The 25,313-nt window shown below is 42.6% G+C and overlaps 1 protein-coding gene across 1 annotated transcript; it reads right to left on the bottom strand.

The window, feature by feature from the left end:
- Positions 1-3,123: 3,123 nt before the first annotated feature.
- LOC311064272 (ubiquitin carboxyl-terminal hydrolase 16-like) lies at positions 3,124-5,616 on the bottom strand (the record flags this gene model as incomplete). Its single annotated transcript, XM_084084106.1, has 1 exon — positions 3,124-5,616. The coding sequence occupies one exon, from the start codon at positions 5,614-5,616 to the stop codon at positions 3,124-3,126; it is 2,493 nt and encodes an 830-aa protein (XP_083940232.1).
- Between the last annotated feature and the right edge of the window lie 19,697 nt (positions 5,617-25,313).

Here is a 25,313-nt window from a genome sequence, read left to right as displayed (position 1 = left end):
CGTCCCACTACAATAAGCACACTGGAGTTCTCTAGGGACTACTGACAAAACAGAAGATGCCCTGCGTCGCTCGTGCGTGCATGTGTGTGTGCTTGCGTGCTGTCGTGCATGCTATGTCAAAGCAAAATACATGATTTTTTTTTGCCCCCAGTAATTCATCGTATGATCTTCACGCCTTCAGAAAACAGTGAAGTTGCCAAGTTTAAAACTTGGCAAAACAAAGATACAGTATGTGTATTGAAAAAAAAATCATTGTGTTCCAATGATCATGATTGTGATTCAGAAAGGCAAAGACAAAGGTTTGATGGCTCTTCATGGCTATGCTGTTTATCGGAATGGGAAGAAAATTACAAAGGGGACTAGAAGAGGCCTGCATGGTCCGTCTGTCTGTCCGTATGTGCGTCTCTTTGTCTCTTTGGTGCGCCTGCGGCTAATCTAAAAAAAACACTGGAATGATCAGCGACACATTTCATAGTTTTGTTTTTTAGTATTGTTTGTTTCAGTGCTTTTCTTAAAAAAATATCACAAGTCAAATCGGGCTGACCCTTTCCTTCTCTTTTTTTTGACAGTTGAACTGCAATCCTGAATTTATTTGAATAACTAGACCTACTAATCGGGAACGATGGGTCATACTGTATATGGAGATATCTGTCTGTTTGTCTGCCTGTGTCCCTTTTATGCCCATATATGGAGTACCGTATCAGCCATGCCCAAATATGAGTCCAGGTCAGTCTATGATGCCACTACTATGGCATCATAATGATGATGTCTTGGTACTCCATGAATGGGGACTTGCAGAATTATCAATATTCTTTGGATTACTCTTTGGATATTTGGAGGTAACCTGAATGAGTTGACTCTTCCAATGAAGTAGGACTACACTGTCCGAAGCTCATAAGCACAATATATACCAGGTATATTCTCGTTGCTGTCGGGCATAAACCACCTATCTCCATATTTTAACTTTTTCTGTTTTTCGTAAATGAATGCCCTACTTCAGTGGTTCTCAACCTGTGGTACGCGTACCACCGGTGGTACTTGAGCCCCCCCCTGGTGGTACGCGGAAGAATCTTCCCAAAAATGAAAAAAGTGGGGGGAAAATGAAAAAAAAAAAAAAAAATTATATATATGAAAACATAATAAAACTATCGAAATACTACTTTGAATGGAAATAACATTACCATAATATCACTCAAATTTAATTTAAAAAAGGTTTTGTTGAACACTTTGTCAGTGTGGGAACAGCGCATTTCCTGGCTGTTACTTTGAATGCGCCGGTACTGGTAGCCACGATCAAAACAAACACGGTGAAGGGCAGGGGTGAAAGTGGGCCGGCACGGTCCGGAACGGCGTTCCGGTAAAAGATTCGGTGGCGGAACGCCGTTCCGTTAAGAAAAAGTCAAACGGGACGACGGGACACTCTCACAGATCCGTGATTTCCCCCCACTGTTTTTTTTTTCTCCCCCGTTCCGCATAAACAGCTGCTTTCGCGTGAAGTTAAGTAGTTTCAACTAGGCTACCAGGGTACTTCTACTTCCAGTAGTATGATTTCAAAATAAAACGTGTGTTGAATTGTAACATTACAAGGATAGAGTTTTAAAAAACCTCTTATTCTGAAATGCACATCGTTTTGAAAGGAAACCAGATTTATTTTCTGGAGGCCACTTGACAGCTTTCTGCTCACGGAACACAGCTCCACTTGACTAACGTGCATCGTCAAAATGTCAATAACACGGACGTGGGTCATGGGACATTATGGAATATAAAGACTTTGTGGCAAAAGTTCATATTTACAACCATGATCTCTGAAACCAAGACAATGTGGGGCTATGGAACAAAAGTGTGTTTTCTTTCATCTTTTCAGAAGGTGAGTAATTCATCTTATCTAATGCTGACAGTGGTGGAAAGTAACTAAGTACATGTACTCAAATACTGTACTTGAGTATAATTTTAAGGTAATTTTACTTGACTGGAGTATTTCCAATTTGCAATATTTTTATTTCTATTCCAATACATCTCAGAGGCAAATATTATACTTTTACTCCACCTCAATTATTTGAAAACTTAGCTTTGGCTATTCAAAAATAGCAGGCACCGCGCTATGAGCTTGTAGATCTGCTATTTTTGGAAAAACCATGAAAAAGTGTTGCATATCTTTGAATATTTTTATTTTTTTTAAGCGAAAATGAACTGATATCTTTGCTTCTGGGGGTCCCTGGCACAAAACATTTTCAAATGGGGGTCCACGGCCGAATGTTTATCAATTTAGGGGTCCTTGGCATGATAAAGGTTGAAAACCACTGCCCTAAATCCATCCTAAACCCGCCCAAAAAGCATCAATAACCGCTAATAACCGCCCAAAAAATCGCGCGCGCTGCGCGCGCGCAAAATATCGCACGCGCGCTTCGCGCGCGCACGATGCCAAACGTAATGGTACTTGGAATGACAGATAAAATCTGAGGTGGTACTTGTTGTAAAAAGGTTGAGAACCACTGCCCTACTTGATCATAGGCCTACTACAGCGTCACACACAGATATCAAAAGTAGCAGATTCGAAAGCTCGAAACGCGGCACGAAGCGACACGTTTTGAGCTCGTCGATCTGCTACTTTTGCCGTTTTTGAATTTGAATCCTGTAGTAACCGGTTTGGACACATGAGGTTTCCGACAGAGACGCAATGACACTGTCACTGTGCCTATAAGTGACAAAAAGACCCTGATACAGTAGACCAGTCTCTGTGTTGCACAAACGGATGCTGGCAAACCCACGAGTTGGATCCTTTTGTTGTGGACCATGCATCAGCAGCAAGTTGGCATGTTTATGTTTACTGAGTGGTGTGGGATTGCCCACTAAAGCACTTGTTCTCAAAGTGGGGTCAGGGGACTCATATGGGTCCTTGAGGGGGTTCCAGGGAGTCCTCAGCTAAATTGGTTGGTAATTAACCCTTGCACAAGTCTCATACTCTCAGAGAGTACAAATGGAACCAAATGGACAGGTCTGTAACTCCGAGAGTGCACAAATAGACCCAGAAGGACCCATATGGGTTGGTAACTCCGAAAGCATACACATGGAACAACCATTATTAGTACGCTCTCAGAGATACCTAATTGGGGGTCCTTAAAATTAAACATTTTGAGAACCAGGGTCCGACGACTGAAGGCTCCTTTCATAGAAAAGGAGGTAGGCTTGGGAACCCTGGACTTTGCTTTCTGCCACGGGCTGGACATTGGAGTCGCTGACATAGAACCATGACTCTCTTGGTGGCTCTATGTCCCCTTGTACAGACGCTCCATTGGATGCGGGTGCAGGGCGTTGAGATCGGGCTTTGACATTTGCCGTATAATGTCCCGATTTCATTGACCCACTGTGCTCTACGATGCCATAGAGGCTGTACAGTACTTTGCCGTCTCCTTCCGACACGTTCTTGCATTTGGCGGCGCAGAAAGGCGCAAGGTCCAGAGTGTGAGGGAACTGGACGTGTCTGTTCACCTTGCGTAGACCTAGACCAATCCGTTGAAATCTCTTTAGGTGTAGCGTGAGCACTGGAGGAGGGGAGGAGATAAGCATCTGCTTGACGGCATCCGTGTATACGTTATTGTCGTCCTGGTTGGCACGCCGTTCAGTGCACGTGGCACACAGCAGGCGGTTCGTCTGGGTGAGCTTCTCCACTTCGGTGAACTGAAACAGACAGGACTGCACGGAACACTCCTTTTTCTCCGGTGTGGTTCTCGTAGCCAGCGTGTGGAAGGCCATCTCTGGGTCCTGGTTTACCACGGTGTACTCTTTAGGTTCGGCCGGAGAGTCTCTCTCTACGTCAACTGCCATCACTTCGGGGCCTTCTACTAAGGCTTCATCCAGGGACGTCTTGTCCATTTCGTCTGCCGCCTCGCGCGTCACTTCTTGATCCGTCAAGGATATAGTTCCGTCTTCCAAGATGCCGTTCCTAGGGTGTTGGTCCTCTGATGGGATGGTGAAACGATTGCCGACCATTGATGTATCAAGTGAGTCTTCCTCCATCCTTTCTTCATGTTCCCCGTTGGCTTGGGCTGGATCACTGTCCTCTTTTTCCTGCTCTAAAACACCCATTTCTGCCAACTGTGTTTGACTCAATGGAGTCTCTTCTTGAGTCCCATTGTCAGCTTGTTTTCCAACCTGTGGGTTGGGAGCATCTGTCTGCTTGTGTCTCTCAGCATGGTTCAGTGGGGTGAGACTAATAGTCCTCCCTTTAGCCTTCTGTTGCCTCTTAGTTTGTTTCTTGGTTTGTTGTTTCTTGCTACCAGCACTAGTGGGCCTATGATAATTTCCGCTGGTCAAAGCAGGGCTGTTCGCATCATCTGCAACAGGAAGGGAAAGATCGAGAAACGTCTCTGTGACCGTCGACACCGTGTTGCATTCTCGACACATTACAGTACTAGTGATTTCCCCACCAAACACTTCATCAACAAAGTTTCTGGGAGATCCATTTTTCTCGTACTCTTTGACTGATTCAGTTTTCCCAGATTTGTCCAAGGCCTCCAATATACCAGAGTGTAATCTTTTAGTCTCTTCGGCTCGCATCCCGTCTAGTAGGTAGCGCAGGAGCTCTTGACTGTCCTGTTGCTTGAAGCCTTTGAACCGGGCAGCCTTTTTACAAACTTGCTCGAACAGCCCCCTAGGACATACGACGCGGTCCTTGGTTTCCTGGATCTCACTGAGTAGTTGACGCATTGACAGAGTCAGGGATCCAGGCTGGTCCAACAGAACCACAATAGGCTCCAGACCTGAGAGGGTACCTGGTGTAACGTTAAGATTGATCTCCACTGTCACTTTACTGAGAATCTGCCTTAGCATCTGTGTTTGAGAGAGGTTCTGAATAACGGCATTAAAAAAACATGTGTTCCCAAGATTGCTAAGACCCTTCACCGAAACCACACTGCCGTCTTCAGCTGTGAGAGGCTTCTGCAGACGCACGGTTCCTTTCTTCCCATTTTTGTTCTCTTTTGTGTTTTCATCAACCATAGTCACCGGCTGTACTTTCACCTTCAAATTTCTCAGAGATTTATTTATGTTCTTTGACGCGGCTGCCAACTGTTCTTCCAACTCGCTGGTTCTTTCTGTTTTCCTGCTTTTGATGTTTTTCACTATCTGAGCTAAATGACCTTTGCTGGCGTACTGGACTTCGTCGTTGCATTCATAACACCACACAGTCCAGTCGTCCATGCTGACCACCAAGCAATGCAAACCTGTATGTGAAAGCTTATGATGTTTGACCGCATGGCTGTTCTTAGAGTTTCGGCCACATCCCATGTGTCCACATTGTAAACACATCCATATCACTGCCATGTTGTCTCCTTCCTCTACATTAGATTTCAGTGGCTGGGTACCAGAGAGTTTCTTGACTTTACAGTCCTTACAGTTTGAATTCCCTTCATATTTCTTGAGAAACTTATGATCTAGGCCTACCCCCTTCCTGACATGGTTACAAGAGGGACCCGTTTGATCAATGTCCTCATCCTCCTTTTGACTTTCGTCCTTCCCTTTCTCCTTTACCCTTTTGCTTTTCACATTCTGGCTTTCTTCCTTCCCTCTTTTCTGTAACACATTCTGGGTTCTGTCTTTTCCTTTCTTCATCACCATTTTCACGTTCAAGTGTGAACCTCAATCCTCAACAGTTGGCATTAAACACTGTATAATCAAGTAACCGTGCGAACACCAGATAAGCCTGATATATAATACAAAATCTGAAAGCGGGCTGTACTTTGCCCAAATATGGAGATATATATGACTGACATCATAGCACTGACATGGTGACATCACTGCACTACCAGGTCGTTGGGAACGATGCCCACCATAGGGACGCATGCCCCGTCTGATTATGCAATAACTGTGGTACCCGTTACACCCGTCTGTCTGCCTGTGTCACCTTTATGGCCACATGGAGATCTCTGTCTGCCCGGCGTGAAGTCTTATGATAACACCAGGGATCTCCATATATGGGCATAATAGGGACAAGGACAGACAGATACAGATATCTCCATATATGGGCATACAAAGGGACACAGGCACCGTTCGCGGGTAGGCCGGTAATTGTAATTGTACCAAATCAGTGGTTCTCAACCTTTTCAGGCCGTGACCCCCCAAAATAATCATATTTGAACTGGGAACCCCTTAATTCCCATAAGCACTTGGAATGTAGGAGTTGAGGAATTACATTTGACTCGGTTCCACCGATAAATATATATTGCATAGTTTGTTGATTACTTTTGATGCAGTAATGGTATTTTTTTCGTTTCTTTATTTATTTATTTTTTTAGGTATTAAAAAGGTCTTAAAAGTCCTTAAATTGTCACTTCACTGTCATCTGGGGACCCCCCCCTCTGGGGACCCCCCCTCCCCCTTCACTGTCATTTGGGAGAACGGTTGAGAATCGAATGAGGACCACTGTCATAGATAGCCGACGTCGTAGATGAAGTCCATTATAAACATGAAAGCCACGTCGTTAGACCCCATCTTGTTTTCTGATTCCGTTACGTTCTCGAGTGCCTCGTGAAGTTCAGCTTTTTACACAACGGGTTCAAATGTGACCGAAACCAGGCCCAGTGGATCAGGTGCAAGCAGCTTCATGTGCCGCCGCCATTTGATTTGTTTGCAAGAGACGCAGATGCCATCCATGTCCGGTTGTTGAGAGTGCACGTTGCTCCGGCGGCTGACAGCTGTATGAATCTGTATTAGTTTGTTCCTGGAAGACTGTGTTCTGAATGTACTGGGCCATAAAAGGTTGCAGCCCCCTTCCCTTTGGAACCCACTCCCACCTCACATCAAAGCCGCCCCCCCCCCCCCCCCCCCCCCCACTCTTGCCGACGTGTTCACAGCCTTCCTCAACATCCACCTTTTTCAGACTTGCTTTCCCCGCCTAACACAATCCAAATCTCCCTTTCTGCTTTTTAATAGCTTAATGTTTTTAGTCTTAACTTTTTATGTTATGTTTATTTTGATTTGTTTTGTAAAGCGACGTAAGGTACTAAAAAAAAGCTCTATATAAGTCTGATGTATTATTACTATAACTGCTCACTGGAAATAGCCCATTATTTATTAATTGCACAAAAAAACAGATTCCCACTGTGACGTGCACGGTGGGGGTGTCTCTGATGTGCTAATCAAGGAAGCAACGAAACAAACAAGCGTGTATTTTGACGATATTTTGAATGAGGGGTCTTCAACAGGGGGTCCGAGACCCCCAGGGCATCCTCAGAGTTACTAGAGGGGGAGCTGCCAAATCTTTGTGACAGGAACTTTTTTGTAATCATTTTTATTAACCACTTGAACCCTAGCATCCCTATTCTGGGGGTGGGGGGGACATTTGCCGAAAATAACCGATCTACAAGTTCAGTACAACAGCCAGGAGGAGGCTCCCTAAATACACTGAACCCTCGGAAACCATCTTTAAATCCTATTTAAATCGCTTCCTCGTCTGGCAAGGTTTAATCTCAGCACGATGGCAATGCCATTTGATGATTAATTTATTATTTACCGAGACACCCATTTCCTTTTGATGGTTTTCTGAAGCTTTAACTTTTGACACTAACATAAAAACTACATGCTATATAGTTAGATGGGTTTTTTTCAAAGTAGTTTTTTCAAAGATTTCTGAGCATAGAAAAGTTGGAACTTCCAAGTCATGATGCATTTTTAATTGTATTTTCTGCAAGCAAATTCACATGAAAGTGAGGAGATGAAGCAGGATCTCTGTAATTTGTTTTAGCATGACATTTTCTGAGTCATTTTCTCGTTGAGTGGTTTGATGCAGTATATTATCACTGTTGGGCGCAAACCTTCTATGTCCACAACCGTTACTTTTTCAGGAAGTGCACGGGGGGAAAAAATAACCTAGCAGTGGTGTTAAAAGTTTGACTTCGTTAAAAGTATCAATACTGCAATGTAGTACAAAAGTATTGGTATCAAATTGGTATTTTCAAAAGTACAAAATGTATTAAAAAAAACGCTGAAAATAGCAGATCTACAAGCTCGCGACGCGTTGCGAGCTTGTAGATCGGCTTTTTTTGGCTACATTTGCACAAGTTGCACTCTCATACAACAAAGTAGAAAATATAAAAAGATGAAACTATGATACAGGTTTCTGCCCAACAGTGGTTCTCAAAATGTTCACGTCAAGGACCCCCAAATTGATATTTATTTGGCCACAGACCCCCATCTGGAAATGTTTTGTGCCATGGTCCCTAGAACGGAAGATTTGCATATATATATATATATGTTTTAAATTATTCACACTTTTCTTTATTTTTATTCAAAAAATTCGGATTCGCTGAGTGGCAGAGTGGCACAAAGTGACGCGATGTGAACTTTTAATATCCGCTATTTTTGAATAGCCAACGTTAAAATGATGATGCCATAATAACACATTTTGCTGCAGGGACCCCTTTGGACCCCCCCCCCCCCAACTAAGGACCCCACTTCAAAAGATGTCTTTGGCGGTCTGGGCTTTTGATCTACAAACGTCAAAAGACGTCTTTGGCAGTAGCTTGTAGATTTGAGCTATTTTTTTTTTGTTGAAAAATGTAGAAGAAAAAGTGAATATTTGGGATTTTGTTGCTGCTGAACATTTTCACCTACTGTACAGTATAATGACCAGAAAATGGAGAAAGTATTGAATGGACACAGAGCGTTACAGGGACTACACAACACTGTCGTCTTTCATTAATCTCTCTACACCAAAAGAGAAACAAAATACAAAATAAAAAATAAAACATCATACTTTCACGGTGCTCCCCTCCCAGCCATCCTAGGAGAGTTTCCCCCCCCGGCTGCTGCTCCAGAAGGAAGCCCTGCGAAAAGTAATAGCATGTATCCCTGTCATCTGAAATGTTGTCCAAATAAAGCTTTGTATTATTCATGGCGTGAGCCTATGAGCCTATGAGCCTATGTTATCTGGAGAAGCTCTCCCATCTCTCTCTCTCTCCACATATACTGGTATTCATTCGAGCAGCGGGGAATGTTATTCCATTAAGACCTGGAACGCATCTGTGTCACTTTAGATTTCTTTGGGCTATTCAAAAATAGCAGATATACAAGCTCATAGCGCGGCACCGAGTGCCGCGCTATGAGCTTGTAGATCTGCTATTTTTGAAAACCTTGAATTTTTTTTTTTAGATTTTTTTCCAAAAACTTTACAAAACAAACAAAAAAATGTTTTCTAAAAATTTAGAAAACATTTTTTTAAATCGCCTCAGGTCTTACTGGGTTATTTGAAGGAACTTGGATGAATGCGCACGCGAGATTTGTCAGGGGGGAGTACTGCAAAGTCATCCAGAGAAGTGCTTTGAGTTCAGAGAGTGTTGTGTTTCTTTTCTTTTCTTTTTTTTTTGTTTCGCTATTCTTCTTCTTATAGTGCCTGGAGAAAACACACAGGAGCCTGATTCAGCAACAGCCAGTAAACATGATTGGTGATAGAAAACGTAATATAAAAAAAGGCCAGAGTCACTTTGTGTTATGATAACAGAGTGAAACCCTACCACCCCCAAGACATAGGAACCTAAAGCAGTGGTTATCATACTTTTTTTCATGATGTCGAGGACCCCCAAATTGATTTGTATTTGGCCGCGGACTCCCAGCTGAAAAATGTTTTGTTCCAGGGACCCCCAGAAGCAAAGATTTGAGTCAAAAATGTTCCCTTAAAAAATGTACATATTCATCGATTTGCACAAATGTTCAAACATTTTCAAAAATAGCAGATCTACAAGCTCATAGCGCGGCACATAGTGCCGTGCTATGAGCTTGTAGATCTGCTATTTTTGAATAGTCAAAGTATAATTTTATGGTTATAAAATATGATATTTATGGTTTATGGCTAAAATAAAAAAACGAAATTATTCACATTTTCCATTTTTTAAATATTATTATTCAAATACTTTCTAAAATATCAGATGTACAGTACAAGCTCACAGCGCGGCACAAAGTGACGCGCTGTGAGCTTGTGCATCTGCTATTTTTTAATAGCAGATGTGAAGTGGTTAAAATGATTGTGATGCCTTATTGACTACTTTTGCTGGGGACCCCCTGGAACACCCCAGGGACCCCTGGGGGTCGCCCGGACCCCACTTTGAGAACCAATGCTCTAAAGCATACGGAGAGCTTTACAGTATATGCAGTGATTTCACAAAGTGGGGTCCGGGGACCCTCATGGGATACTTGAGGGGGTTCCAGGGGGTCCCCATACGTTTTATTAATGCGCTGTAGCATAAATATCAGCTTAACCACTTTAACCCTATAGTTTGTATTATTTGGGCTATTGGAAAATAGCCGATCTACGAGATGTAGATCGGCTGTTCAAGAACCACCACTTTCTAAGCACCAGTGTTGACAGATGTACGATGAATATCGTATTTCTAAGAACATTTTACCCTCTGTACCATCAATAATTCAGAAAATGCCCAAATGTACGATAATCTCACCATATCACAAAATAGTGTGTGAATTTACTAAATTCCCTGGCTGCTGCTTCAGCATCCGGTTTGGCTTTTAAAAATAAGTCAGTAAATCTGACCCTAGATCTGTACTTGGAGGCATTTAAAACACTGGTCGCGTCTTTCCAGTCCAGTTTCAGGCTTTTATTTGTGTAAGGTCCAGGAAGTCGATATCCTGGCTCCGTCAAACGGAAGAAGCTTGCGACACACATGTTGTTTCACAGCCTATACTTCCATCTGAGACTCCGGTCGCAGAATCGATGACAGACGGCGTTTTCATTTTTTCAAGCTACTTGGCAGGTGATTGGATGATCCCGCCCCTAGCAGCCGCTGATTGGTTCTAGCACGCAGCGGACCGGGCAGCTTTACTCCCTGAGCGATCCCAGACCTCCTTCCTGAAATCAAATGCAAAGGAGATTTCCGGAGGGAGGGGGTGTTTACCAGGCTAGGAAGTCGACTGCTTCCACTCAGCATATGTGATGCGTTTTTTATCTCGAGTCTCAAACAAGGTTGTTTACTACACTAAATACGCATTTTATTTTTGTGAAAAAAACATATTTACACGTATGATTTATCGTTTTTTGGCTGTGTACGATAGTTTTCTTTAAAATACGATACTTTTAAGCCTCCGGTGCGATAATTGAACATTTCCCATCTGGGCAACACGGCTAAGCACCCTGCAGAGCGCCAACAACAGTGGTGTAATGGTTGCTACCTCCATCTCAGGGATGACATTGGGCTCAAGATTGAATTCCCCCCGAAACCCCTGTGCTTTTTTTTTTCTCCCATGAGCTCAATTTATGGCTTATCTTCAGGCTGTCAGCGCGTTGCCACGGCGACACCGTGTTATCTGGAAGATAAGCTTCTTGACGTCCAGCGACGCCATCGTTCCAACCGAGTAAACGAGGCATTGTTCTGTGTGTCTCTCAGACTGCCAAATGCACAGTGAACCACCCACTCTCCTTTACTTAACCCGTTAAAACCGGGAACGCATCCGGGCCATTTTTCGATTTCTTTGGCTATTCAAAAAATAGCAGATCTACAAGCTCATAGCGCGGCACCTACGAGCTTGTAAATCTGCTATTTTTGGAAAAAATTATGAAGATTTGTGCAAATATAAGCAGACATTTGTAACTCGAATCTTTGCTTCTGGAGGTCTGTGGAACAAAAGATTTGCAATTATGTTCACGTTTTTTTCAAAAACAGCAGATCTACAAGCGCATAGCGCGGCACCGCTGCTATTTTTTTTGAATAGCCAAATAAATCTTAAAATGACACAAAGGATGCTTTCCCGGTCTTAAAGGGTTAACCCATTAAAAGCGGGAAAGCATCGATGTCATTTTAGATTTTAGCTACAGTATATACACAGTATATAGCATCGGTTCTCAAAGCACATTTGGCTATTCAAAAACACCAGATCTACAAGCTATGCGCCTGTAGATCTGGTATTTGTGCAAATCTTTGAATATATATATATATTTTTTTTTAAAGCAAACATTTTAAACTCAAATCGTTGCTTCTGGGGGGTCCCTGGAACAACATATTTTGATGGGTGTCCATGGCCAAATACATATACTTTTGGGTGGTCCTTGACATTGACAAAAAGTTTGAGAACCACCGATAAAGCAGCATAAGTTTGTCAGAAAACTGTTAGGATTCAAAATAAATGTTGTAGAATCGGCCTCAGGTCTTAATGTGTTAAAAAGAACATCCATCTTTTCAGAATCACATGGACTTTTTTTGACATCAGCAGAGGCGGCTAAATGCAGTGTTGGACAGTGGCCTGAGGTCCGGTCCAAAAAAGAAAGAGAAGAAAAACACCCAGAGAACTGTAAATACTCATCTATTCCATCCTGTTCAGATCATTCTCTTTTTTTTTCCCTGGCCTCGCTTTCACAACAGATGACCTCTAACTACAGTATGTTCCCGCACACCATTTTCTCTCCCCAGTTTGCTGTGTTGGATCAATGTGTACATGTGTGTGTGTGTGCGCACGTGTACATGTGTGTGCGAGCAGTGGTGTAAAGTAACTACGTACATGTACTCAAGAAATGTACTTACCGGTAAGTACAATTTTGAGGTGCGTTTACTTTACTGGAGTATTTCCAATTTTCAATACTTCTACTTCACTATACATCTCAGATGCAAATATTGTACTTTTACTCCACTACAATTATTTGAAAACTTAAGTTACTCGTTACTTTGCAGATATAAATTATTATATTATGAAACACACATTAACCACTTTATCCCCACTTTATTTTATGCATAGGCCATTTGAAAATAGCCAATCTACAAGCTCACACCAAGTATTTTAGTACTTTTACTTTTGGCACTTTAAGTACATTTTGATGCGAATACTTTTGTACTTTTACTCAAGTAACATTTTGAACACAGGCCTTTTACTTGTAAGGGTGCGCTCCCACCGCACTTTTATTTTACGTCTGGGGCTGAATCTGCCAATGCTTTGTCAATGTAAATGCGTGGATTCACGTATTTCACTCGAATCCACGCATTTGCATTGACAAAGCATTGGCAGATTCAGCCCCAGAGGTAAAATAAAAGTGCGGTGGGAGTGCGCCCTAACAGAGTATTTCTACACTGTGGTATTGCTACTTTTACTTAAGTAAAATATCTGAGTACTTTCCCCACCACTCTGTGTGTGTGCGTGTGCGTGTGCGCGTGCGCGCGTGTGTGTGTGTGTGTGTGTGTGCGTGTGTGCGTGCGTGTGCCTGCGTGTACGTGTGTGTGTGTGTGTGTGTGTGCGTGTGTGCGTGCGTGTGCCTGCGTGTACGTGTGTGTGTGCGCGCTTGTGTTGAAGCCTGAAGGACTGAGGCAACAAATGACACCTGATTTATGCCTGATTTATAATTCAGCGTAAACAGCCAAAATATCAGATCTACACGCTCACGACGCGTCGCGTTATGGACTTCTCGAGTGCCTGCCTGCCATCCCGTTTCAAACAGGGACAAAAACAACATCCACACGTTCCTTTTCTTTTTGTACACACAGACACCCAGATCCAAAGCCCTGGCTGGCGCCCGCGTGTCCTTATTGATTCCCGCCGCCAATGCACCTTGAGCCTGCTGAAAGGGAGTCAGGGAGGAGAGGGAGAGATGGCGTGGTCAGCCCGTTTCATCATCCAGGCAACAATCTGGACCATATTAACCCATTCAAGACCGGGGACACATCTTCTGTCATTTTAACATTTCTTAAGGCTATTCAAGAAATAGCAGATATACATATAAAAAAAAATACATATTCAAAGATTTGAATTTTTCAAAAATAGCAGATCTACAAGCTCATAGCGCGGCGCCGAGTGCCGCGCTATGAGCTTGTATATCTGCTATTTTTTGTGGGGGAAATCGTGGACATTTTGTAAAGCGAACGTTTGTAACTCAAATCTTTGCTTCTGGGGGCTTCTACAAACAGTTTTTTGAAAAAACGTATGTCGCTATAATATCAGTGGTTCTCAAACTTTTTCATGTCATGGACCCCCCCCAAAATTGGCCGTGGACTTGGCCGTGGACCCCCCCCTCCCATCTCAAAATAGGGACCCCACAAACGTTGCAACATGAGTTAAATATGTTCGATATATATATATATATATGATATATTCAAAGATTTGCACAAATGTTCACGGTTTTATTCAAAAACAGCAGATCTACAAGCTCATAGCGCGGCACTCGGTGCCGCGCTATGAGCTTGTAGGTCTGCTGTTTTTGAAAAGCCCAAAGAAATCTTAAAATGACACTGCGATGTGTTCCCGGATTGAATGGGTTAACGATCCAATACGTGTCTGATGGCTTTCAGCTCCAAGGTGAAAAATGACCACAAACAGATGTCCCTGTGCCATGTCCTGCACTGTACATTAATCATAGCGCACCCCTGCCAGCCTGGACAAGCGTGCACGCACGCAAACGCACGCACACGCACACACACACACACACGCACGCGCACACACAAACGCACGCGCACACACAAACGCACGCCACAAAATAACTGTTTTTGAGAGTGACAATGACGGGGTGTCCTGTATAGCAACTGGTGTACATGGGCAAGTGCGTGCGTGCAGTGGTGTAAAGTAACTATAGTACATGTACTCGAGTACTGTACTTAAGTACAATGTTGAGGTATTTGTACTTTACTTTGAGTATTTCCAATTTTCAAGACTTTTACTTCTTCTCCCACTACATCTGGGATCCAAATAATGATTTGAAAACTTTACTTTACTAGTTACTTTGTAGATTTTGATTAGCATTACAAAACATACATTAACCACTTCAACCCTATGTGCATTTCGGCCATTTGAAAACAGCCGATCTACAAGCTCATAATGGGTCCCGATGTGGCGCATTGTGAGCTTGTAGATCTGCTATTTTCAAAAGATTTGTATAGGTTTGAAAACTTGAAATGGGACATTGTGCATAATGACTCCTTTTGGTACTTTAAGTACATTTTGATACCAATACGTTTGTACTTTTACTCAAGTAAATCTTTAATGCCGGACTTTTACTGTAGAGTATTTCTACATTGCTGTGTTGATACTTTTATTTAAGTAAAACATTTGTGCATTTTTTCCCACCACTGCGTGTGTGCATGTGTGGTGGACGTGTGATGTGGCTACTGCCATCTTTCTTACCAGTCTGTATTGTAATGTGCACAGAGAGGTACTGCAGAAAACATCAGGAGTACCAAAAAACAAAACAAAAAAAAAACAAGCAGAAACTGATGATGATGACAATGAGTCCGAGTTGCATTATACGCACAACGGTGGTGTGTGTGTGAGTGAGGAATACAGCGTTACAATATAATGCTCAGTCAGAAGTGATTAAACTCTCAATTACTTCCGCAGCAGCTTTTGACAAAAGCGACGGCCTCCTGGTTGGGACGCGGCGGTGTGTCAGGCATTGGATTAGCCTCGGCTCTCCCGGGGGCCTTTAGACAAGATCTTATTTGCTCCCCAGTAATGCTGTTAACACCCCCCCCCCCCCCCCCCCCTCCAGCCTGCCCCCCCCCCACCCCACCCCCTCTAATCTGGACACCTAGCCGACATACCAGTAAGCTCTTCTGACAAGAGCCGTGTGCAAATAACACATTTTTCTTTCCTCGCCTGGATTCCTCTTAAATACATAGTTCCCTCCCCCCTCCTTGCCCTACAAGTGAACTCCATTTCCGGGAACCCTTTTAGACAAAACGCCGGGCATAAGCCAATTAAGTGTGTGTGTGTGTGTGTGTGTGTGTGTGTGTGTGTGTGTGTGTGTGTGTGTGTGTGTGTGTGTGTGTGTGTGTGTGTGTGTGTGTGTGTGTGTGTGTGTGTGTGAGATTCCATGTGGGTGGCTTGTGGCTTGACAGGTCCTGTGGTGATTTTAGTATGGCATTTCTGTGGGGGGGGGGGTTGTACGACATTAGTCTGGAGTCATAAGGTGAAACCACACAACGCTGCACTGACACATCGTTCTATTTCCAAGCTGCTCTGAAACATTTTAACGTGCATTTTATAGTGCTATACAAATCACTAAAAAAATCTAAGAAATGTAATCACACACATGATAAAAATAAAATAAATAAAGTTTAGCTAATTATTCTACAGTATGGTTACACTGAGGATCCATCTGTCATTAACACATTTAGACCGGGAACGCATCTGTGTCAATTTTATATTTCTTTGGGCTATTCAAAAATAGCAGATATACAAGCTCGTAGCGCGGCACCGAGTGCCGCGCTACGAGCTTGTAGATCTGCTATTTATTTTTTTTAAACCTTGAAAATGTGTGCAAATCTTTGAATACATATATTTTTTTAAACAACATTTTTAACTAAAATCTTTGCTTCTGGCGGCGTCCCTGGAAAAACATATTTTGAGATGCGGGGGGGCCTACGGGCAAATACGTATTATTTTTAGGGTCCTTGACATGAAAAAAAGTTTGAGCACCACTGATACAGCCACTTACGTTTTTTCATAAAACTGTTAGGATTTAGAAAACATGTTGTAGAATGGGCCTCAGGTCTTAATGGGTTAATTATCCAAACACAAGCGGCAGTAACGGCGGAGAAAGAACGACAGTTCAGGACCATGGACAGCGGCCGTGAGCTGCCCTGCTGCCTCCTCACAGCAACACTAACATGACACGAGTCATGACACCACACACGCTCTCAATAACACAACAACACAGCACAAACTTTGCCGGAGTGTAATTAACAAACAAAGGAATGCCTGTGAGTTTCCCTAGGTCAGTGATTCTCAACCTCATTAATTTCAAGGACCCTCCAGTTTGATATTCATTAGGCCACAGATATTCATTAGCCCCCCCCCCCCATTTCATACGATCTGCTATTATATCTCTGGGACCCCAATCTACACTGTAAAAGCCTCAGTGTTAATTTAACCCTTCAATCCGGAAAAGCATCCGTGTCATTTTAGAAACTAAAGTAGTTAATATAGTGTCACAATAATTTCTAACCACTTTAAGCATTATTTATACTTTGGCTATTCAAAAATAGCAAATATACTTTGTGCCGCGCTATGGGTTTGTAGATCTGCTTTAAAAAAAACATTTTTTTATTATTCTTTTTTTAAGCGAACATTTTTAACTCAAATCTTTGCTTCTGGGGGTCCCTGGAACAAAATATTTTGAGATGCCAAATACATAACCCCAAACCTAATTTTGGGGTCCTTGACATGAAAAAGTTTGAGAACCATTGACATAGCAATAGACCCGGATTTCGGTCCATTTGTACACCTAACGTACCAAGAGTAACATAGTACAGTATATATATATTTTTTTTAATATTGTGGTATTGCTACTTTTAGGTGAGCAAAAAAAAAAAACAGAGTACTTCTTCCACCTCTGCCAAACAGCAGGGAGACAAAAGTCTTGTTCCGAAACAGTCGAGGTGGGAAGATGAACAGGAGTGTAAAAAGGCATTAACAGACAAACCCCCGCCATCACGTTCATACTCTCTCTCTCCCCCTCTCTCCCTCTCTCCCTCTCTCTCTCTCTCTCTCTGATGAATGTAATTTCCTCGGCGGGCCTCTAAGGGTCTTCTATGATTTTTCACCCTGGCGACACATCCTTTCATTTCACTGACTGCACCTTCGCTGCACTTCTGAGATTCAGACAAGAGTCCATCTTTAAGGGCTAAAAGGAAGATTTGCAGACGAGATCGATACCTGAAGATGAAACAGACCGGAGAGGAGAGGAGAGGAGAGAGCATGTCAGATGAGTGTCTACTGATGCGGCTGTTGCGTGCGTGTACGTGTGCGTGTGAGTTAGGGGGAAATGCAACAACAAAAGACGGCGGGATGCAGAGCTTGAGAGGAAAAGCTGCCCTGATGGACTCAGACAGACAGACAGGCAGACAGACATACTTGAGAGATAGAAATAACGGCTATAGCGAAACGTGTATGTTTTGTCTGACTACCTGGATTCAACCCTCATGCTCTTCCACATGGGAAACCATTTAAAACCTAAACATCTATACCGCTCACCCAAAGGGGAAACCACACGTGGCTAAAGGAGATATTAGGCTTCTGTTCTGCTACATTTCGTCGCGGTCAGGTGTAAACCGTGTATGTCGATATCATAGACTGTATAAAAGAGATGGATAAAGCCACACCTCTGCTTTCTACAGACCGAAAATGAAGCCTATTGTTTGGCTGTGTGCAATCCGCCATCTTTAATATATGCAATCGAGCACGTCGGCTATCAACGGCTATTGCTTGAGACCAGACATGTGACCAAAGCGGGGGCGGGCCGGGTAACCAGACATGTGACCAGGGAACCGGAAAACAATCCCCAAAGAATGCTATTGGTTGGGTATCTTGTCAATCATGAGCGGGGGGGCGGGGAATGAATGCTATTGGTTGTGTAGGTTGTCAATCAAATCATCCCACCCCTCCTGGAGCATAGCCTACTTTATCGTCAATTTTAGAATACATGGGACCATAAAACGCATATCATGATGATTTCATTCATATGAACTGCCTGTCTTCCGTATCGGCCTCATTTTAAATATGTCAGGCTGGCCCCTTGGTCGATATTTACTTTTCAAGAAATGGTGAAGTAAAACCTGTGTTCCAATGGATCCAATGTAGTTATTATTTAGGCACGATGTTATACCATATGTCTCTCGTCATGTATGCACTCGGCATCACTTGAGCAAACAAAACTTGAGCAAAACAAAAACTTTATAGTTTATCTGAAAGTCACTCACACTGTGAGGATGTAGTGTAACTCTGTGATTAGATCTGTGACATGCACCCTCAAAAGGCATGACACTGGTGTAGACGTTTAATGTGCCCGCTTTGCAGTGTCCGGCGTCATTCCCCTTTAACCCATTCAGACCAAGAACGCATCTGTGTCATTTTAAGAATTATTTGGCTATTCAAAAATAGCAGATCTACAAGCTCATAGATACCCAAGTCATGGTCATAGCGCGGCACCGAGTGCCGCGCTATGAGCTTGTAGATCTGCTATTTTTGGAAAATCGTGGGGATTTGTGCAAATCTTTACCAATTTCTTCAAAATCCTAACAGTTTTTCTTTTAAACATATGTTGCTTTATCAGTGGATCAAACTTTTCCAAGTGAAGGACCCCCAAAATGATATGTATTTGGCCTTGGACCCCCCCCCCCCATCTCAAAACGTTTTGTTCCAGGGACCCCAACAGAAGCAAAGATTTGAGTTTACAATTTTCGCTTTAAAAAACATATATATTCATAAAGTTTTGCACACATTTTCACGATTTTTCAAAAATAGCAGATCTACAAGCTCGTAGCTTGTGAGCTTGTGTATCTGCTATTTCTGAATAGCCAAAGAAATCTTAAAATGACACGGACGCGTTTCGGGTCTTAATGGATTAATGGTTGTTTACTCTGTGGCCACTTCTTAAAGTCACCCTGACCGTATCTCCAAAAAGAGCAAGAATTCAATTTGGGTGTTTGGGTGAGAAAATTGAAAGGAGGAGGATTTAAAGTGGAATACATGGCATCCGCACTTCCTCCCAAAAGAAAAAATATATATATAAAATATAATAATCTGGCTGTCTGGTAGGTGTGATATGAACACAGCAAAACTGATGAAGTCCTAACTCTATCTAGGTGATAGCAGCACACTATAATAATATTCCCTTACTTTATTTTATTCTTATAATTGCCTTTTTTTATTTGTCAGTTTCATCCTTATCAATCCAACCGTTTGAGATGACAAGGAGGGATTTGTTTTAAACTTTTGTAATGAGATAGTTCCCACAGTTAAACACTTTAACAACACAAAAAAAGAAGTGAAAACAGCAGATCTACAAGCTGGTAGATCTGCTCTTTTCGCCATTTTGAGGGGAAGAAATATTATTATTATTGTTATTATTATTAATTTAAAGTTTACTTATTTTGTATTGTAGTGTCCAGGTATCTTGGACCACATGGTTCTGGGTACAGTACAAGATCATACAGTATGTAGCATGACTTGGCTATCTAATCTAAAACCTAATTTATGCTCCGTCGTACAAAAATAGCCGACGTACAAGCTCACAACACGTCACGATGAGACACGGTGTGAGCTTTTAGAGTACAGAAGTCCTGACGTCACTCGTTCATCCCCTGGGTCCTAAAGTCATTTCTCTATGGAGAATAACATTGGGTCATCTTAGAATCGTCTCATATAAGAGAATTTCGACGAGTATGAATTGGGCTTAGGTCGTGTGGCAAGCACTGGGAGCTGATGGTAAAGGTGTTTTTACCATCATAAAGGTGACCGTGTGCATCACCTCAGCAATCCCCACGGGTCTAGCACATTGAAAAGGGGATAGACATCCTCATTCTGAGCTGATACCGAAATTAAAGGGATAGTTCACCCCCAAAATGACTTTTTTTTAAAAATTCGATTAGTCACCCCATGGAGACTTGAATTCATGGATATTATTTTTTTCATTTTTGTCTCATTCCTAAGCCAATAATTTGATGACCGGCATATAGGTTCCGGAAGGAGACACAAAGAGTCTCCTTTGTGTCTCCTACCGGAAACGGCTGCTTACCGGTCCGCTGGTCATCAAATTATTGGCGTAGGAATGTGACAAAAACAAAAAAGATCCATGAATTCAAGTCTCTATGGCAGTGATTCTCAAACTTGTTCATGTCAAGGACCCCCTAATTGACACTTATTACCCCGCGGACCCCCATTTGAAAAGATAAGCCAGGGACCCCAATAAGAGAAGGTTTTTACGGCTCTCTAGCGTAGTAGCAGTGATTCTCAACCATTTTAATTTCAAGGAACCCCAGTTTGACATGCATTAGGCTACGGACCCCCATTTAATGGCATTAATACCTCTGGGACCCCAATTCATATTGTAAAACCAATGTTAATTTAACTCTGAGAGTGTACAAATGGAACCAAATGGACCCGTTAGGGTCCATCTGGTTCCATTTGTACTAGCCTACACTCTCAGAGTTACAGACCCATATGGGTCCATTTGGTTCCTGTCCATCATTTAGCTGGGGACCCCCTGGAACCCCCTCAAGTACCCCTGGGGGTCCCCGGACCCCACTTTGAGAACCAATGCTCTATGGGGTGAGTAATCGATGGAAAAGTTAGTTTGGGTGAACTATCCGTTTAAGCCTCTCCGACCTACTTACTTATAAAAAAATAAAAACGTTTTATTTTATTTATTTTTTTACAAAGTTTTTATCCCTCGATTTGTAACCCTTTTTTTCACCCGGTGCCAATGTTCTAAGTGATCCTGGGCACTAAACTCCCCCCGGCAGCCTAACTTTTAAGTGTGCAGTCTTTGCCTACTGTATAACGCCGTGCCCACGAGAGTCTAAAGTGGTTAAATGGATATTGGAGTAATGGACATTATAGTCGTTGATATGCAACAGCTACAACATAGTTAACGTTGAGCTGCAAAGAGCAAAGTTTGACAAAAGGAGAGATTGCTTTAACACAGAAAACGTAACAACATTTTAGCGCACAGCGGGCGGACACACACACACACACACACACACACACACACACACACACACACACACACACACACACACACACACACACACACACACACACACACACACACACACACACACACACACACACACACACACACACACACACACACACACACACACACACACACACACACACACACACACTCAACAGGACCTTTTAAAAGTATGTCCCGCTGTCAAAGCCTATCCCCGGGACTCCCTGAGAGAGAGAGAGAGAGAGTTTTATTTGCATGTCTAGCCGAACAAAAGCTCCCTCTTTTTCAAGATGGTTGACCTTGTGTGGTTGAAGCAATATTAGACTTGGCAGCGTGAAAACACTACAGACTCCTGCCACGTCCCCTTTAGTTTTACTGCCCGCCGAGACCTGCTTGGTTGGAGCCGGTGCCAATGTGCAGCCTGGCCTAGTATGAGACAAAACCAACGTGGCCGGAGGGGGAAAGCTTGTATGTCCAAAGGCCGTACGTTACTTTTGAGGAGGTGGGAGAAAAAAAGAACCTGTGTTCCAATGGATCCAATGTAGTTATTATTTATGTCTCTTTAAGTCAGTGGTTCTCAACCTTTTCAGTCCACGACCACCAACAATAATCATATAATTTGAATGTTGGGAACCCCCACAACACAATCATTATTTAAACTGGGGACCCACCGAACATAATAATTATTTGAACTGGGGACTCCCCCAACATAATCATGACACGGTTCCACAGATAAATATTGTGAAAATAGCTGATCTACAAGCTCACAACGCCTCACAACACGAGGCGTTGTGAGCTTGTAGATCAGCTATTTTCAAAATGTTTGCTTCTTTCTGGTCTTTTTTTCATTTCTTTACTTTTTTTTTAGGTTAGGCTAAACATTTTTATTGTATTTATTTTCACTGTCATCTGGGGACCCCCCCAAAATCTTGGGGTCCCGGCCCACAGGTTGAGAACCAATGTCTTTAAGCTAGTTAAGCTTTTTCATTGATTAAATATACGGTATACAGGAACCCACAGACAGACTTAAACACTTTCACAAAAATAGCAGATCTACAAGATATAATAATATTGTAGACAAAGTGGGGCATTCATTTACAACAAAACGTATGTTTGAAAGATGGAGAATAGCTACTTTGTGTGACACTTGTATGACAAAGTAGGGCATTAATCCATTGAGACCTGGAACGCATCTGTGTCACTTTAGATTTCTTTGGCTATTCAAAAATAGCAGATATACAAGCTCATAGCGCGGCACCGAGTGCCGCGCTATGAGCTTGTAGATCTGCTATTTTTTTTAATCGTGACAATTATTTTTTTAATATTTTTTTCCGAAAAATTGTTAGGATTTAGATTTTTTTAGACTCTGCCTCAGGTCTTAATGGGTTAATATACGAGAAAAATAATAAAAACAAAACATAAAATGTTGAAATATGGAAAATAGCTACTTTTGTGTGACACTTTCCTATGAATAATTAGGGCATTATATTCCAAAAAGAAAACGTTTTTTTTTTTGGGTTGCAATACATATGGAGATACAAGGTTTCTGCACTACAGCAACAAGAAAAAAAGCAAAACAAAAAAACACACACATGCATGCACACACAGTGCCAGCGGTGTCACTGCGTGTTGAACACACTGCTGGCTGTGCACTATCTGCTCTGGTGCAGGAGGCCATGGAGGCCCCCCCCCCCTCGCTGCCAGAGATGTAGAGTCTTCAAACAGGGTAATATGAACAGCACTACCCTACTGTGACATGACCCATATATACGCCCATCCGAAGGGCCACTTCTTCCCATATAGGAGTTTACTTATTTACCACATGCAGTCCATGTACTACTACTGTGTGTGGTTTAAATGAGCAAGCGGTGGAAGAAGTACTCGGATTTCTCACAAGTGAGTAAAAGTAGCAATCCCACAATGTGGAAATATTCCGTTTCAAGGAAAAGGCCTGTGTGAAGTTTTACTCGAGTAAAAGTACAAATCTAGTGGCACCAACATCTATGCAAAATACCAATATTTTACTTAAGTACACATCAAAAGTATGTACTGTATGTATAAAGTATAGAAAAATGTAAATGTACTCAAGTAGCTATACTTAGTTACTTCCCACCATTGGGTCACGAACACGTGTAAGCAGTTGCGACCGCACACTTCCCATATATAGCCGGTTTATTTATTTATTCACCGCATGCAACTATATGTAGAGTATGATTAAAAATGATTAAATGTTCATCTGCAGTCCCTTTGATGGTCTGGAAGCACGGTACAGGCCCTGCTATTCTCTCCCACTCTGTGGGAGAGAATAGAGCCAATATAGTCTGCCCTGCACGCCTCCAGAGCAGTGTTGCCATTTAGCGAGAGAAATAAGCAACCAGGTCTATGAAAACAAGCCCAAAAGAAGCGACTAGGTCACGTGTAAGTACTTTAAACATATACATTGGCTATTCGAAAATAACAGATCTACAAGCTCACAACGCGTCACATTCTAGATCTGCAACAAATCTTGAAAAAGAAAAAAAAGCGAAACATTGTGAATATGTATTTTTCTAAATAAACAGACAACACAAAACTGGTACGGGGGTCCCCTGGCAGAACACATTTTTAGAGGAGGGGGTCCGTGGACAAATATATATTCATTTGCGGGGGTCCTTGCTATGAACATGTTTGAGAGCCGACTGATTTAAATGACATTAGGAAGGAAGGCCAAATAAGCACTGCACTTTAGAAACAAGCCCCCCCCCCCAAAAAAAAAAAACACAACCCACCCAACAGGGAAAAAAAAGCCCCAAAGCGGCTTATAATAAGCAGACATGGCAACACTGCTCCAGAGATGCGAGTTAATGCTGCATCACTATGCCGACTCAGCAGGGAGCCGGTGGAGAGAGAGTGCGATAGCCAAATCCCCGCGGCGCGGCCAGGCTTTTGAGCCGCCGCCGCCGCGCTCCGCTCAATGTCTTATTCAGTGGGAAACATTAGGCGCGTAGTCAAGAAGAAGCACTTTGTTTCTGCATCACAGGGAATATACTGTAGAACAGCTATCGTTGCCGTCGGGCAGAAACCTCTTATCTCCATGTTTAAAGAGCTGGTGCCTGGGTTTTTCATGTGTCTATGAGGTTGATAGAACTTCATTAAGCCCCCTGGTGGTGTTTTTATGGTGTTTTATGTCTTCTCTGACTATTTTGAGTTTCTTCCTGGAGGCTGAAACCTTGAGGGTCAAACGTGCCAATAGAGAAACAGCGCTTTAATGACACAGTGAAATTATACCCTCCCCCTCATTATCATAACACAACAGGTGTGGGCATGAGGAGGAGGAGGGACTAGGACAGGTGGGTGGTGCTAAGGTGGTGGAGGAGGTGCTACGGTGAGAACCAAGTATACTTAATGAACTGGAGGCGTGTCCACATAAAAACATCATTTTAACACTTTCTGTACACTTTTTTGAAAAAAATCTTCCTCCTAGTAAAATGTTTGTGTTTTTATTTTTTTCCGTGAATTGATGCCCTGCTCGATCATGCTACAGTGTCACACGAAAGCATCAAAAATAGCAGATGTACAAGCTCGAAACGCGGTGCGAAGCGACACGTTTTGAGCTTGTATATCGGCTATTTTTGCTAAATTGGTTTTATTTGAATCCTGAAAAGTAACAGTTTTGGACATATGAGGTTTCTGCCCGACAGAGACGATATACTGTAACACTGGAAGGTGGGGGCTTGTTGGGCTCCCTTGCACACATAATCTCTCTCACACACACACACGCACGCGCACGCGCACACGCACACGCACACGCACACGCACACACTTCTATAATATATCAACCTAAACCTTGAGTTATTTATTTCTAATATTCAATCAACTTCAAAGAGGGCTACTTATT

This window comes from Gymnoscopelus microlampas, assembly GCF_963454915.1.
Source record: "Gymnoscopelus microlampas genome assembly, chromosome: 17".
NCBI lineage: Eukaryota > Metazoa > Chordata > Actinopteri > Myctophiformes > Myctophidae > Gymnoscopelus > Gymnoscopelus microlampas.
The sequence above is the reverse complement of the archived record's forward strand: the minus strand, read 5'-3'. Positions and strand labels throughout refer to the sequence as shown.